Here is a 17,002-nt window from a genome sequence, read left to right as displayed (position 1 = left end):
CCAGGTACGCTCCGTGCGGCTTGCACAGTGCGCGCAATCACCGCCTCCCCACGTCCCGGAAAGAATACCCGGTGACGCCGCACAAGTAGCTGCTATAGTTGTGAAATGGTGTAGTTGCAAGTAGTAGTCCTCTCTCTCTCTCTGCCGCAAGTGTCTGAGCCCTGCGCGGGTGTACCGTGGCACGCTGTGCCTTCGTACCTCCTCCCCCTTCCACTCCCCCAAACCCCGCCCTGCCCAACAGAACGAGTCCGTGGATAGTGCACGAGCCGATCCCCTCCTCGAGGAGGAGGAAGAGGAAGAGGACGATGGGGGCGAGCGGGGTCGAGCCCGGCAGCGCCTGGCCGCGCAGACCACCGCCGAGCACGTCGCCTCCTCAGCACGCGGCGGGGGGCGACCCTTCCTCTACTCGTGGCCCCGAGCCAGCCTCCCCAACGCGCGCTCGCACCATCGACACCGCACGCCCCACAGCTCGTCGTGGCATGAGCCTTCACTCTCGACACTGGCCTCTGCCTCCGACTCCGCACTGTGTGGGGTACGTGCGGCGGGCATCACCGCGGGTCCCACCTGCTGGCTCGCCGTCGCTCTCGCCGCGGTGTGCTCCACACGCGTGCACTCCAAGAAACACACCTCCCGCCCCTTCTATCGTTCTCGTAGCTTCTGGCGTGCGCTGCGCGCTCACGTGGTTCGAGGCAGGCTGGTTTATGCATATGTGCGGTAGAACAAGTGCTAGCCCGTTCGACCAACCGACGCTTACGAGCGGGCCAATAGGCTTCTCGGCAGATGGCGAGTTCTGCGGAAAGTCTGGAAGAGCAACGGGACAGTATGCCCGAGTCCCGTGCCGAAATTTTCATGAGCGGTCTTCCTCAAGGCGAAGACGCTCTCGTAGAAACATTGACACCGAACTCGGGCACTCGTACCGTGCGTTCCAGTGTTTCCTGTGCATTTCTGGCAAATTTGACAAAACAGAAAATCGGTCTCTAAATGTCTTTCTTTCTCGAAGCTTTGGCGTGGTCAGCCGCTGCCCGCGAGAACCCCCTTCAAGAGACGTTCAAAGAAACGCACAGGCACGTAGGGTTGAGCTTTCAGCTTAGCATCCTCACAGCTTCTCTTTTGCGCTCCGAAGTGAGCTTCACGTACCATATTGCAGGCAAGCACTTATCTATCGTTTTCGTTTGCGCACCAACAACATTCTGTTCGTCCGCTGTGTTCACCTCTCATTGCATTCGGTCAAGCTTTTACTTTGCGAGTTCCCTGATTTACAACTTGTAGTATTGACGTTTTCAACGGCAAAAAGATGCTCTAAAGTGTTGGTGAGCATAAATTCATCTTTCTATGTCTTGCTTACCAGGAGAGATGTCCAAGCCAACCTACCGTTAGCACTAGGCGTTCTTTCCTTGTCCACTCAAAGTGTCTTCGAGACTTCTTTAAACGTATCATAATAGAGTAGGCCACGGCGTACAGGCACGTTATGTGGATACAAGGTGCAGTCGAATGCAGTCGCTACTGGCGACTGCATTCGCTAGTAGCGAATGCAGTCGGATAACGTCGGATCATTCAGTCGGATCAGTCGGATCACTCAGAATTTTTTCTGAATGCAGTCGCTACTAGCGACTACATTGGGTAGCAATCAGCTCGGTTTACTCCAACTGTCTTCTACCCCGAAAATGCATGCTCGACAAGAAAGCTACTTGCCCAAAATTTTTTCTTGGAGTGCACGCGTCATCTTCCACACATACACAAAAGCTTACCTTGTTGTGTGTCTTCCCCTCTTCACCGTTGCAGCATATATGCTTGCAGTGCGCGCACCGTAGCAATCACTTCATTGTTGCATTTGAAGAACTGTTGCCAGTGTCACTGAAGCAAATCTATGTAACACCGTCTCAAGCAAATTTATCTCACAATAAAACACCGGCTGAAAGGGGGCTCGATGCGCGGCGTTGTCGCGTAGGCTAGTGGAGCAGTCTACAGTTGAAGCAGGCGAAAAGTGCACAATATTAAACTGCACAACTTTATTTCGCAAATTTCTATTTGTCAGCAAGTATTACTGCGTAAATTGAGATAAATGTTGCGACTCTTATGACCAACCGCACAGGCTTGCATGCGCCCGTCGAATGGTCTGCGTTCGGGCTTTTATCGTGAACATCTCCAGCCAGTTCTTTGGTTGTCACGTGCTCACGTGCTCGTTGATTCGCTTACCTTTTTGTGTGACTCTTCTCCGAGGCGTGTCTCTCAAGCATGCCTCTCAAGCAGTCATACGCTAAACCGTATCACACACAGTGCTGCCCATCGCGCTGTCAAGTCTGTGGCTTTTGTCAGTAGGTGACCCCACGTTGCAGCTCATACTTCAGCATTTGTTCACTGGTACTTGTTCACTGATAATTTCATTTCACTGGCACTTTTTCAGTCTCAGCGACGCTAGGTAGTTTACCAATGAACGTGGCTTTGCCTATTTAAGCACGCTTGGAACGAAGCGTAACGACGTGGTGGACAGGCCTAACAGAAGCCCCCCCATGCACACGCATCCTCTACGAACATATTTATCTACAAAACAAATTACTAACTCTGGGCTTTGTGGTACTAACGGTGTAGCTAACCTAATTGAAGAACAGTACGGCCACAGCAAATTAAAACGGGCAGCAGATAAAAAAATAAATATATTGGTTAATTAATTCGTAAGACACTTAAAATGTGGGCCCAGGATTGATGGAACATGGCACGTGCATACATATTTAATCCCGCGATTTGTGATTATCATTGTTATCTTAATTTAAAGCCTGGCAGCGCTTGAAACCAACGTGAGTTTAACGTCACGCTCGCGAGCCTCCCTTCGGCTTTGCAAGAGCTTCTCTTTATCTTGAGCGATTTAATGGAAGTAATTGATAATTAAGCCAAAGCATCACATCATTATCACATGATGAGCGGCTGTGAAATTTATTTTGAGGTCCAAGATTCGTCGAATAGCTGCGGCAAAAATCCGGCTATATGGACAGCAGATCGTTGGACAGCTTAGCAATCGAACTAAGGCAGCCTGTAAGCTGTTTTCTTTGCGTGCAGCGTATTATTATCGTCGAGGTGTCCCTCGTGCTAAATGTGGCAGAAAGAAACACGTGAGAAAAGCCAAAACTATTATGCTGTGACGGGAGCTTACAATACTATGGTTTGATCTGAATACCTGCATGACCTGTAGCAAGCATTGATTGGAGCCTGAAGGACTTTCCCTGACCTTAGTCCGACGTAGCGTTGCTCGGGACCGTAGCGTAGAAGTTAGATAGGCGCCTTCTGTAGTCTGTTGAGCAAGTTGCTTGATCACGAGAAGATGCAAACCTGGTAAGTACCTCACACAAGGATACATCTCACCAAGAGTTCTTTGCGGCTCCAGCAGAGCGTTTTCAAGGGTACAAACTTGTTTAAAATTTGTAAGCCATAAAAGACAAGAACTCGATTTGAGTGAATGCAGTGTTCATGTTAAATATTAACTAAATCTATGCTGGGCGGGACAGCCGTGTGATCCTCAACAGCTGGTTACCCCCTGCATGTGCTTAACACCACGCAACACCTAAAACTGCTGCTTGATGTGAGTGTCTCGCGTCTCATGTCTTTTATCTTTATCTAAATCTAAACATCATATAATGATTCACCAAGAGACACGACACATCACATTATAATGTACATTCTAAACCGAGTTTTTCCCTAAATCAGTGAAAGTAATAAGCCTACATCTTTCTCATATATTATTTAGCTAAGGAAACGAAGTAACACTGACGCAACGAGCAAAAATATGACACCACTTCGGCCGCAAGTAGCATTGAGCTGACTTATTCATTCTTTCTCATACACTTGTTCACCTGTTCGGTTTCTTCGATATTGTGTAAGTGCATCTCTTCCTCCTCCTTGTTTTCTGGCCCAATATATCAGATACCATAGAGTAGGCAATACTTTTTTCTCTCATATTGCTTGCATCGTCGCACAACTTGTCAATGCACTGCCAAACTGATTTGGAGATTGCAAAAATACTACACAACTATGTGTCATCTTTAATAACAGCATGCTTTTTTGTCTTTATTTTAGTGCTTTGAGTGTCCCAGTTTCAAAGGGGACGCTCATAGCGTCCATCCATCCATGTTAACATGTTACTAACCCTTCCTAACCAATCCTTTAATGCAGCTCCAAGTGCAACACAAAACGTGCCAATGCAGCCGATAAACTTTTGAAGAAAAACACTAGTTCAACAGCGTTGTGCCTTAGTACACAGTCGTCTCTGTTCCTTGCTAAAAACACTGGTTAAACAGCGTTGTGCTTTTGCATGCAGTCGTCTCTGTTCCTTGCTCGCTGTATGTCAATGCGTTTGCTTCTTGGTTGAGAATTGAAGCATGAATTAGGCTGCGACATCATCATTTCGTGATTGGTCGCGTTGCCTTGCGTCTGGCGGCAGGTGGCAGCTGCCAGGCTAAAGCCCGAAGACCTGTGGAAGCTGGAGTTCCCGGCGAGCCAGGACCAGTCCAAGGCGACCAGCATCGACTTGAGCCTGAGCACGAGTAAGATGAGCAGCGGTGGCAGCTGCACCACGCTGCCGGACCTCGCGGTGCCGCAGCCGTACAGCCCGCCCGCGAGGTCGGGCAGCGCGACCTCGCCGCTGCTCACCTATCCGCGACCGCCGACGTCGGCCAACTCGGACGACTGGGAGGTGCAGATGCTCGTCGAGGAGTTCGAGAAGAAAGTCCAGGAGGAACAGTGCGGCAGCCGCCGTCACTCGAGCTGCGAGCCGCTGTCCTGGAGCCGAGCGCTGTCGCGCAACCTGACGCACGTGGCCGCCGAGCCGCATTACAAGCGACACGCGACCTCCACGTCATCGCCCTTCGGCTCCCAGGAGGAAGGGCGAAGGCGGCGCCTGCGACGCAAGCACAGCCTGCGAGACGACCGCCTGCTGCGGTGCCTGGCCGGCCGCCAGGCCCCGGCGGCGGACGCCAGACCCAAGCTGACCCGGTTCGCCTCGCTGGACATGCCTCGGTACCACCGCCAGCAGCAGAAGCAACACCTGCTGCAGAACCACTACGGGGACGAGCCCGGTGAGACCGGGGGATTTCCCGAGAGCAGCTCCGGCGACCACCTTAGATCTAGCTCGTCCCGAGGCGCAGCGCTGAAGCGGCGGGCCTTCTGGCAGTCCAGGCAGCGGCACAACACGTTTTTCGCCGGCCAGCCGAGCTCTTCGGGGCTCGCCAACGACAAGCAGAGGCTCCTCGGTGCCTGGCGCAGTCTGGATGAAGAGTGCGAACCGCCCGAGGACGACCACCGGCGACTCCAGGAGACGTCCTTCTCCAACGAGTGCCTCTGGCAACCGAGCCCCGCGCGTCCTCAGCCCGCCGCGGCGCTCGTGAAGCAGGCGTCCACCGCGTCCTCGGTGTCGTCGTCCTTCAGCTCGCACATCGCAGGCTGGCCGTCTACTCCGTGCCTGCCGACCATCAAGGAGGACACGGGAGGGGCCGCCGGTGCCGGAGGAACCGGGCGCCACGACTTGACCAAAGCTCTCAAGCTCTCTTCGAGTGGCTCTCGGAGCTACAGCGAGAACTGTCTCACCGACGCCGACGTGGGAGCGGCGACGCCGCTGTCCCTGACGCGACGAAGCTCGTCTAGCGGCGGTGGAGGCACGTCGTCTTCAAACGCCTCGACGGAGACGACAATACAAGAGCCGGCGTTGAGCCCACAACAGAGGCAGCAGCAGCAGCAGCAGCAACAGCAATGCATTTCTTCTGCGCGGACGACTGTGGCAATGACCGAGACGGTCGCGAGATCGACGGGAGGACTGACGACCGTCTCGGCGGTGCAGGGCAAGGCCGACAGCGTAGCGATATCTATACCTGACACGGAACCCATCTGGAGTTTACCCTAGCGCTGTAAGGAAAAGAAAACACTGACACACAGACACACAGTAGAGAGAATACGTAGAGACCTTCCTCGGTTCGGAAATTGCTCCTAAAGAACGCTAGAAGGGAACCAGCGCTTGAGCGCATGCATGGCCTTCGATTCAGTGTGCTTGGTCGTTCCCAGTCACGATGTCGTGCACGGTGTCGTGTTTCTGTCCTGGTCGAGGTCTTCGAGTCTACGAACGGGGCGAGCTTTGGTCATTCGTTGAGGCTGTCGCTTCGTCCATTATTTAACGCATCCTTCGCAACCTTCGTTTTGTATCTTTAGGTCATAATTATTTGCGCGACGTTGTATTGTCAAGACGCTTACCTTTTGTATTTGCTGAACATGTCTTGCGATTTCTGACCATATTGTCAACTGGTTGTATCATTTTGCAGAAGCAGTAACATCGTTACGATAGAGTACGGTTAACCCCCGTGCCACAGGCGCATCTTCAATGGCCATTCAAACCAACGATCATCGAACTCTGCGACAATATCGTTCTACTACTACATTGCCTTTAACGACAATTGATTCGATTGTCACTGTCTCGATCGACGGAGGTCAAGAAAACCTCGCTGAAGCGCAGTGTTGCCCATGAATATGTCGCACTCTGCCTTTCCCTCGTTGCTCTAATAACTTTTGCATTAGCATTTGATGAAGGCTACCGATACCATCTTAGCGTAATATATAACATCAAATACGTAAAGCATAAACCGATACCTTTTTTGAATGAAAGCCGTTTCTTGAACAAATCTTTATCGCGGTGATATATATATATATCTGCCCTGCGTTATGCAGCTAGAAATATCTAAGATAACTTAAATTGCTCCTCTAGGGGCGATGGAATCGGGTGAGATTGCAGGCTTTATTCGTCAGCAATTTCAATCGTAGTTGGAAGTGCGCGCGTGGCACGGGTATTACACGAATGAACCGGATAGGCAATCTTACTAAACGAACCGCATATTTACCAGCTCAAGCAACTGCGTTAATGTAACGTACACTCCGCTGCTTAAGCAGGCACGCGGGCTATTTCGCGCTGGCATAGGCTCAGTCTTTTCAGAGGATATATACGTTAAGGGTGTGCGAGACAAGACGTGGCCTACTGCGTAACGAGTGAATTCGCGTCTGATTGTCGCGGAGTACCTCAGTATTGCTCTGCAGTGTGTTCCGTACGCAGAATGTGTTTTGTCGACGCAGTGTTGTTACGACATCGTTTCTTCACGATATTGTCCGAATGTCGGGTTCTCGACCACGTTCGCTGCCGTTGATACACGGTGCTGGTGCTTCGGCTTATTAACACTGTCGATATTGTAATTGTGTATTTGAATATGGCATCAAGGATAGGGCGTTGTTAATATGGCTCGCGAGGTACTATCAGCTTCTCTTTGGGCCTGCTCGTGCTATTGGCCACTGTTGGAAGACCAGAGACCATTCCAATTCTTCCCGTTGCATATAATTAGTATTTCAGAGGCCGCTCTCTATAAAAACCAATCTTTTCGAGACACCTATTCGCGCTTATAAATTGCGCCATTGTTAGATAAAATATACAGGTTCACAGCAAGAAGTGGACCGCTGTTGATCAAATATACGTGAATGTTTGGTTCAGTGCTTATTCGATTGCGATTCGTGTAGCGTGAGACGACGTGAGCCAGCGATCGATCCATGGTGTCACAGTATAGAACTATTGCTTCCTGGTGAAACGCCGAATGTTGTGCGTATACCGCTTCGTCACTGCGTTTGTTTCAATCAGTGATTTGCTTCGCTGGAATTAAGCATCCGAATAATTGCTGACCTTCTGTGAAGCGAGAGGCATGGTAGCGAGACTTCTCCCCGACTTCGATTCTGCGCTGTCAGTCGCGCGATAACTGGGCAACAAATACGGCGTTGTTGCATGCTTTTAAAGCAACCTCCTCTGGCTCGATGCCTCACATTTGGCGGCAATCTATTCTTTCTAAGTGAGTGCAAAATTTTCGAGCAGATCGGGCAGTGCTGGCTTGCCTGCAGTTGTCTCGGTCGGTGATTTCTATTGTTGTTGCCATTTAAGCCCTTGTTTAACATCTACAACACCATAGGATTCACCGATAACCGAAGGGATAGTAGGAAATAATAACATAAATTAAATGGAGGACCGCATTTTACCAGTAAATAACGGTCGTTTAAGCCGCACGATAATTCCTTTCTTTCTTCACAGCTGGTGATCTCGGGGATCACACTACGCGCTCAATTTGTGTAACCGTCTGTTGCGGTGCAATATTTTCTTTTTTTTTTCTACTATCCTTCCGAGATCACTGTTTCACAAGGGATCACGTGGTAGTGCCGTGACTTTCTTCTCAGTGACCAGAGGGCGACGCCAGTGTTGGTTTCAAGATTTTAGCAATTCAAACGAGTTGGGGGGGGGGGCGCTTTCGTTTCACGATAGAGCCTCCATTTAAACAGTATTTACCGAAAAATTCCAAAGCGTAACTATCTAGATCACTTTTATCTGCTGCCTCGGCGTTTACATTCTTTGCATAGGCATCGCAACATCGTGTAACCCTATTGGTCAAACGCCCAGGCGCTAAACGTAACTAATAGTCCCTTCTTGGAAGTGATGTTGCCTTCCTGTATACCCGCGCTATAACTGGAATTAGCCTAGGATTAACGCCGCAGAGGGAACGTACAGCTCCCATCACGAAATTCGGAGCTCTCTTTCTATATTATTTTTGAAGTAGTCTTCCCGTCAGCGCACAGTGGTTGATTGAACGACTTTGTTGGAACCTGAATGAACGCAAGAACAACTTAGAGGAAATTAAGGTTTCGGAAAATAAGTTCAGAAATAGTGTCCCAGCTTGCGCGTTAGATGAATTCGTAAAGATAGTTGCTTGCGGTTCGACTCGCACCATTATTTATAGTAAGGACCTTGACTTCAAAACAAACAAGGTTGCCTAGATGTCGCTCGCACACTCAAAAATTTTTTTCCTGAGGGGGGGGGGGGGAGGAGGGGGGTTTATATCGCATGCCTTAGAAAAGAAGGTGACACAACCGAGATCGTTCGAACGTGACAACATCGCTTTCCTGCGTCGCGGTGGCGTCCCGCTCAGATCGCGTTGTTCCTATAGCTTTTGCAAAACTCTACGCCACGAGTCTCCTTGGGCTTATTCATATTTAGCGCTTCCACCGCAGTTTGAACGGGGATTGAACGTTCGCTTCTCCGTTCTCCGCGCGAAAGGAAACCAACGGGCGTGGCGCGCTCTGGAAATTTTCGTGTCTACGTGTGCATAGTAACGTAGTGTGTGTACCGTAACCTTCGTCTAAACGTGTAGCCGCAGCCGAGTGCTCCCGTATAAAGCTTAGGATCACTTTAGAGTCACCACAAGTACAAAACGTGCATGTGAAGTTCAGTTCAGCCGTCTTCTGCATGCAGACGCTGTCCGTTTCCCCTCCCGGTACTAGGCTTTCTTTGGCGAGTCGTTCGAGCCTTGCGTTGGCTGCCTTAAGCCGTTCGTTCGTGCGCCATAGTGCAGATGCGCATTTTCTTTTATCTAATATTTCTTTAGCCGCTTGAACCGCCCGAAGTTTTGGCAAAGCCAACGTAACTCCTTCTTGCTTCGTATGTATAGGCTTCATAAGCGCAAGGTACAAGAGTGTCCAAGTAAGCGATTTCTCGTTGTGAGATTAGTGTTGACGCGATATGTACGGCTCTCTTGCATGAAGATGCCACCGCAGGGTTATCTGTATTTACCCTATCTTGACCGTGGCACTACAAAAACAGAAAGTAACTTTGCATGTTCGCTTACAGACACAGAAAGGGAGATGTAAAAGAGCTTTCCGTTGTACTTGCTCGACAGTAGTGTAAACTGTGACTAATGCAAAAGTATCCAGCACTAAGCAAACTGATTTAGCATAAAGTGGGAAGTGTGGCCATTGGACGCTATAAAAGGTGACAGGGATAAAAGGACAGATTAAGAAAAGGATGAAATCGAAGGTCTGACGAAATCTTGTCTGCTCTGGAAGAATCGTGGGAAGAACAGAAAACAGGCGCCGACCAAGGCCAAATTTTTTTCCGCCTTAACTGACGTTTCGGCCCCGACAAGGGAGCCTTGATCACAATTGTTCAATTGTGAACAAGGCTCCCGTGTCGGGGCTGAACGTCAGGTAGGCAAACGCATTGTTTAATTAAAACTCAAATTAAAACATTATTTCGTTTAATCGCGCGCGTTCCTGCGGCTGATGTTAGCAGTTTGCAGCGTGTCCCTTGTTTCAGGGATATCTTCGTCCTCCTTTCTTTTCAGCCGCCTTTCTTGTTACCAAGTAAGAGACCGTCGAGATAAAAAAAACATATACACATATAAGCCTGCAAAGTTCACCTCCTCTTCTTTCATTCTCGTAAACGACGTTTCTTTTTTTCCTAGAGACAGAGAGAGAACGACGTTTCACGTCACAGTGCGTTTCAAAGCAGTGCGTAGACCATCATTAAACGTAGCCGTCGCGCGTGCCCGTGTGCGCATACGCGTAGCCGTGTGACGTAGGAAGTGTCCCGTCTGTATCCGTGACGCGGCGAGAGCATGCGTTCATCTCGCCGGACAGTGACCACGGCGTTAACGGCGTTGTGTCGGCAGAGAGTTGTCGCTGTCCCTGCGTGTGCCATTGCGTGTGTGTGTGTCCGCGTGTGTGTTTGATTCCGCGCGTAGTAGCCAGTGTCGTGCCGCGTTGTCTTCGGCCCCAGGTAGACCGCGAAAAAACTGTCATACTCCATCCCAGAACCCGGTTCACACGTACAAGTTGTCTTCTTTTTCGTGTGTGTGTGCGTGTTTCATTAGTATTGTTTTACTTACGGCCACAGCTACATTCACCCGTAGATCACTAGAGCAGGAGGTACTAAAATCGGCGTGGTAAAGGTGCAAATGCAATGAAACAAGAAACACACAGCATCCGCACACGGTGACAATGTATGCAGTGTACGTAGCGTTATGTGTGCGACGCAAGAAAAAAGTATTGAGACTGTTGTTCAAAAGGAACGACAAAACAAAAGAGAAAAAAACATTCACAGGAAAGCTTCATAGGTTAAATTATGGCCTTACTAAAGGATATGCATCAGAGATAATATTCACTGTCATTTGAAGTTGTAAAGTATTAGGTTCTATCATTTGCAAACATGATCCTTAATGCACAGTTGCATCTGAACAGGGTGTCTACTAAAGGCAAGAAAAAGAAAGGCCAACAAAAACAACACATATTATGGAGGCTTTTCTAAGGTATAGCCTTTTCTTTTTCTACTTTCTTTCGGAAGAGGTCAGTGCTTGGCGATGTTTAGAAGTGTATCGACTTTTATGAAAGGCCAAGTTTTTTCTTCTGTACGTGTGAATTCGACCGCATGCTGTCACGACACTACCTCTATCCCCGGTGAAACTCTGGTCCATTCATTTGCGATCGATCAACTTTTCTTGTTGTTCAATGTCTTACAGTATAAGCGCGGCAAAATACAAGCAGCACAAACCGGATGCGGGCAAATACACGCGAACGTAACGTGTAGCCGTGCGAACTAGCCCCCGTACCTTTCAAAATTGAGCGTTAAGTTGCTGTTGACATTGTATAGACATTCTATAGATATTTGAAGAAGCACGGTGTCTAACAAGTCGGTTTTGCAAAATTCTGTAGAATTTCTAACGAAACTAGGCCCTAATGTAGATTTTAGATGTGTTGTTTAAGCACCCAAAACCTCTTCCAGTGGGCTTCTTCTAACATGTTTCTAGAGTCATTTTAGTGTCTGCATAAATTTGCAACACACGATTGCTTCTTAGAAGCGTCTGGAGGAAATACGTTGATAGCAATGTTTAAAAAGCGCACGCGGAGATCTGTGAAATGTGTTGTTAACAAAGTTATTTCACGGGTGAAAGCAATACTCCAAATTGACGCACACGAGAGCGCATGTAAATGATTCGATGCAAGGAAGAGTGTAAACAAAGTTCTGGGCGCGAATCCCTGCGATGCGAGTCGCAGTAAATGCAGTACGATGCGAGTACAGCTGAAAGTTTGGCCGAGCAGTGTCTTCCTTTTTTTATTTCTTAATTTATGCGGGTAGAAATCTCCGTATCATCCAGAAGTTTTCTCGTACAATATTTTCCTTATCCTAAAGTACATATTTAATTTGACCGCTCTCTTTACTGAACAAAGAATTCCGGGCAGCTTCTTTCTTGCGATACGGGAATTGCGATATCGGCGTTTAATGAATTGCAAATAGGCAGCCCTTTCTTTACGTTTTTCTCGTAGAAAACGCCGCTCGCTACGCCTGACGAGTTAAACGCTTCCACTTCTTTAAAAGGATTTGTGGGAAAACGGCAGTATTGTGTCGGCGGGGATAAACCCTTCAAACGGAACACAATGATTATTGTCCTTTATTTTTCATTCCCTGTATTCTAATTTCTATTTTTTTTTTCTTTTCTGATGCTTATTAGTAGAGGCTGATCCCGCCACTTGAAAAGAGCCAAAGAGAAGCGAATAGCGCCACACTTTACACTTGCGAAAATTCCCGCCTTGACAACTCTCAAAATTTTGCAAAGCGTGTCGAAGAGAAATGGTCTTCGGGATGTTCTCTAAGCCGTTTCAGTGTGCTCGAACTAATTTATGGCCCCTACCGTATGAACTTGAGCCACCTCAGGGAACGCGTGTGTGACCTGATATGCATGTAGCAGACCTAGCGGCGTCGGCTACGTATATTATACTTACTGAGCTTCCGTACCGTATATTTCATTTGTAAGACTTATGGAGGCCCCGTCAACTATTCCAAGCGATTGATCAGACAACTAACTAATCGATTGGTCAGACAATTATCTACTTTACTGTTTACGCCGACGCGGGAAATTAAACTTTATCAAATAGAGGTGAAAACCGTGGTGCGTCGCGTGATTTTTCGGAGCGGGCAAACTGAAGGAAATGTGTGGCACCATTTGTACGGTGAGCATGACTTCGTGTGGTCAGTATGCTCGGCAGTATATGATCAGCACGCTTCTCCACGAACGGTCACGTTGCCTAGAGCGCGGTTAGTTCAATTCCGTGAAATTCTTGATACATTAAACACGATGTTACCGCATTATACCGAGCACGATGTTACCGTATTACACCGAGCACAGCGTTGACCCTTGGCTTCGCTCGCTGAGCACGTCGGTACCGTCCTCTAACGCCATCATCATATTGCGGAGGACGGAGCCCAGAGTTGCTTGTCTATTCAAACCTTAAGAAGCGCAGTCAGTTTACGAGCGGCGGAAAGCGACGACGGCGAGTGCCCAGTTCAACGCAATAACCACAACCACGTGGCCACGTAACCGCTTTGACGCGTGCTGTGCTCCTTCTCGGCGTGGCCGGCGTGCAATGAATGCACCGGCCCACCCGCTTCTGAACAATCAAACGTGTGTTGATGTTGTGTTCAGGTATTCGTGTGCTTACCGTGACAAGTCTGCATTTCATGCTGCCATTGCTGATCCGATGTTACGTTGAAAGAGAGAGAGAGAGGGGAGGAGGTGGGACAGGGCGTTCGAGCAGTCTAGTCCTAGACATAGAGAAAAAAAAACGAGACTGAATTGCGTTTAGAAGAATAAGACGCTAATGGTGGGTAGATGTCACCCTCATCGCTCATAATTACGCCATTGGATACACAGAAGCAACAACCAGCGCGGTCTATGCTGTCCCTACACGAAAGGATTTCGCCACCTCAGTGCTCGCTAACGTCACTAGACGAGGCGGATAAGGTTAAAATAACACTCGTTCGTAAGACAGTGCAAAGGCGAAGCACCGAATCGTTGCCAACTGCCGGTTCACGGGTGACTAATATTGATCTCAAGTTTCACTACGGCAATAATTCGAATATCGATGTGACCTGCTATACCACCGAACAGACTTTCACACGGGAACGAGGATAATACTCGGGGATGAGGTTAACCAAGCCGCATCGCGGCCAGGGGAGGCTTCGCATCCGCATGCTTTTCGCTATCACACGTAAAATAAAGGTTATCCAGTTAAAGCGAGCGAATAATTTAAAGAAGACTGCTTTATTGTGGGAGCCTTTGTGAAATCGCGGTGGCTGGAGGCTTCGAGCGCATCTCGCCGCGATGTCAGCGCCCGCGGGAAAACTGAAAAGGCTTAAATATATTTATCATGTACAGTAGAGAGAGACACACATATATACATATATCTCTATATATATATATTTAGCGTGATTCGTTGGCTTCGCATAGCTTTTATTTTTCTAGGAGAGCTTAGAAATGCCGTTGCTACGCTTGCGGGATGCCACACTCGGTGGCTTACGCTCTTATTTGTTTACGCTGAACTTTTATCTTATTTTCGTCGCTGCTTTAAAGACGAGCGCGCCTCATCCACACTCACATCCAGTGCCTTCATTCAAATACACACGCGCTGTACACAGACACAGAAACAAGATAAAAGAGGAAGATAATAGCTCGTTGTTTGGACCTGCGGTTCTGAACGGTGTTCACCACGGAGAGTATATTTACGGGGATAAGGTACATAGCCGAGCTATTGCGAACCGAGGAAGGCAGCTAACTGACTTCTTTTTATTTATTTATTTCTCGTTTTCTTTCAAATCTCCTCCTTCTTATCGCTCTTTAAGGCCGCGCACACTTAGCACGGCTCTCTCTATAGCATTTTGACCCTGTTCAGTTCGGGACAAAAAAAAAAAAGAAACAATACATGCTAACTTTACTTGCGACGCTATTTCCTTTTCTTTTTTTCTTTTTGCCAAGACAGCGCTGCAATAGAGGCGTGATAGAATGTATGTATTTTCAAAAGTCTTTAACAAATCAATTTTTCTCACAGAAAAGATTGAAAAAAAAAAACACCCGTTGTCTGTGTCTTTCTTCTGTGGCATCACGCTGTTGGCACTACGTTGGTGCGAAGCCACGCCTTGGTGTGACGTTGTGCCAAAGACAGGCTGATGCATTGTCATCCTTTTACTTCCGCAAGCGCTCACTTCCTGGTAAGTGAAAGTCTTCTCGTATATGCTTGCTGCTCTCGTATCTTCTATTGTTCGGGACTGACATACTGTGTGTACCTGCCCAAAAGGTATTCGGTAGCAACCGTTTACCTTTGAAGTAGCAATAGCGAGAGGCCGGCAGCTCAGCGGTAAAGCGGTACGGTAAGTTGAGCTGAGTTGGTAAATAACGCTATTGTAATAGCGAACTGCTCACTCTTGCTGTGAAAGGAGCTTTGGTATACCCACAAATTACGTCGCCACGAAAGAGGGGCGGCGACGCCCGTCTTTTAGTTTAACTTACATGTTAACTTACAAGTTTAACTTACATGTTACCGCGCCTCAGCTATGCCCCAATTTGCGAGGTATAGCTGAGTTTTAGCGCGTAGAGTTGTATCTCGATTTCCGGAGGTACGAGCGTAATTTAAAGAATGACGCGCATGTCGGTGTTTGCCAACTAAATTTCACAGCTGTTGCGGAGCTGAAACGTCATGACCAGAAAGAGCATGCGTAGACTGGGGCCAAGAAAGTAATGCTTTCCAAAAAACTGCAGCGATTCTAACAGCTCTAGACGCATCTTCTGCGACAACGAACGCGTTATCAAAGGGAGCACTGCCGTCTTCTCAAGAACTTGTCATTTTCGCTATGCCCACAGAGGTACTTTCGTCCGCTTTAATATGTAGTACACGCACCTACGCCACCACTCTCGGATTACGCGTAGCTTCCTAGGTGGTCCCACTACGGCTCGGGGCACCGAACAAGCGCAGGAGCTTTCGGCAGCGTTGACATTCATGAATTGATGTGTGTCACTTTCTGCCTCAGGGTGCTGCTGGAGCCCACAAACGGTCTGCGTGACGTCATAAAGCACGAACTGTTCCTTATTAGAAAAGCAGTGACAGCAAGCACCAATCAAGTGAATCATCTACAATTTCATCAAAAAGAAAATCATGAGTCGTTCCACTCTGTGAAGGTGGTTGACCGGCGAAGCTTTTTAGCACACGACACGGAGGGGACAAATTATTTTGCTCAAAGGTACGAACTCATTGTCTTGATGGGTGATCATCGTGACAAAAGGTACGCACACTCCTTTATTGTCTTGATCGGTGGTCATTATATCCCTCGCAACTGCAATCACATTCTTTGATAATGTCAAACCGATGCATGTATGCCGCTGGGTGGTCGGTTCGGTCGGAACGGTGTGGCATTGCAAGGGATATGTCTGCAACATAGAACGGGTAAACCTCTCCCTTTTCGGTACCGACACATCCACATTGAAATTATCGACAACGACAACAGGGGTAGTGTCATCGCAGCTGATTCGCGCAAAGTGAGTAGCCATGAACCTTACGGGAATATGAATGAGTGAGTGAAAACTCTATTCTAAATGGCCGGCTATTTGGGTGGTGCGGGGCCATGAGCACCCCAGCCTAGGTGACGGCCTCGAGTCCTTGGACTCGGGCGGCTTCCTCGGCGTGCCGGACGGCCCACAGTTGATCAGCGAGGCCGCGGCTGAGCAGGGCCGCCTCCCAACGCGCCCCTCGGTTCGAGACTGCCATGTCTACCCAATTCGTCGGGGTCTCCAGCTACTCTGCATGCCCACAGCATGTGCTGCAGCGTCGCTCTGGCTCCGCACACTTTACAATCATCGGACGAATAAATCACCTCCTCCGGTGGCAGAGGTGAAGGATCACCGGGTTCGGATATGTGTCTGTTTGCAATTGCCTCCAGGCAACCACCTGTTTCTTGTTTAGTTTGGCGTGCGGTGGTGGGTATTTACATCTGTTCAATCTGTAGTGTTGCGTGATGTCTCTGAAAGGGGTGAAACTATGTCTTTGTCTCAAGAGCATGCCGAGTGAATGAGTGGGTGGTGCGAACAGGGTGCGTTAACGCTGTCGCGTTCCATTCCTGAAGGCGAAGCTTAAGCGTCCTGCAATTTTCGCCCTGCTGCGTGTGGTAGCTGATGCCCATGGAGCGTCTCGAGGATGTGTCATCCGGTTCTGTTTTTTTGCCAAATGCTCGTACTGCGCGACCTTGTGTGCTTCTATTATCTCGTCTAGGGTATTGTTTAAACCCAGTTCGAGAAATTTGTCCGTGCTGGTATTGATCGGCAATCCGATGGCACCTTTGTACGCCTTG

At 48.6% G+C, this 17,002-nt stretch overlaps 1 protein-coding gene across 2 annotated transcripts in view; it reads left to right on the top strand.

The window, feature by feature from the left end:
- The window catches only part of LOC142575518 (uncharacterized), a 72,676-nt gene extending 66,050 nt beyond the window's left edge, over window positions 1-6,626 (top strand). Inside the window, exons 17-18 of one of the 2 annotated variants that reach the window (XM_075684933.1) lie at window positions 242-532; window positions 4,433-6,626. In XM_075684933.1, the coding sequence (XP_075541048.1) occupies window positions 242-532; window positions 4,433-5,887 (1,746 nt within the window). In that variant the 3' untranslated portion in view covers window positions 5,888-6,626. The remainder of the gene's footprint in view (window positions 1-241; window positions 533-4,432) is intronic. The other variant, XM_075684934.1, reaches the window with a different exon arrangement.
- The last annotated feature ends 10,376 nt before the right edge of the window (window positions 6,627-17,002 follow it).

This window comes from Dermacentor variabilis, chromosome 3 (genome assembly GCF_050947875.1).
Source record: "Dermacentor variabilis isolate Ectoservices chromosome 3, ASM5094787v1, whole genome shotgun sequence".
Lineage (NCBI taxonomy): Eukaryota > Metazoa > Arthropoda > Arachnida > Ixodida > Ixodidae > Dermacentor > Dermacentor variabilis.
This window is presented reverse-complemented; position numbering and strand designations above follow the sequence as displayed.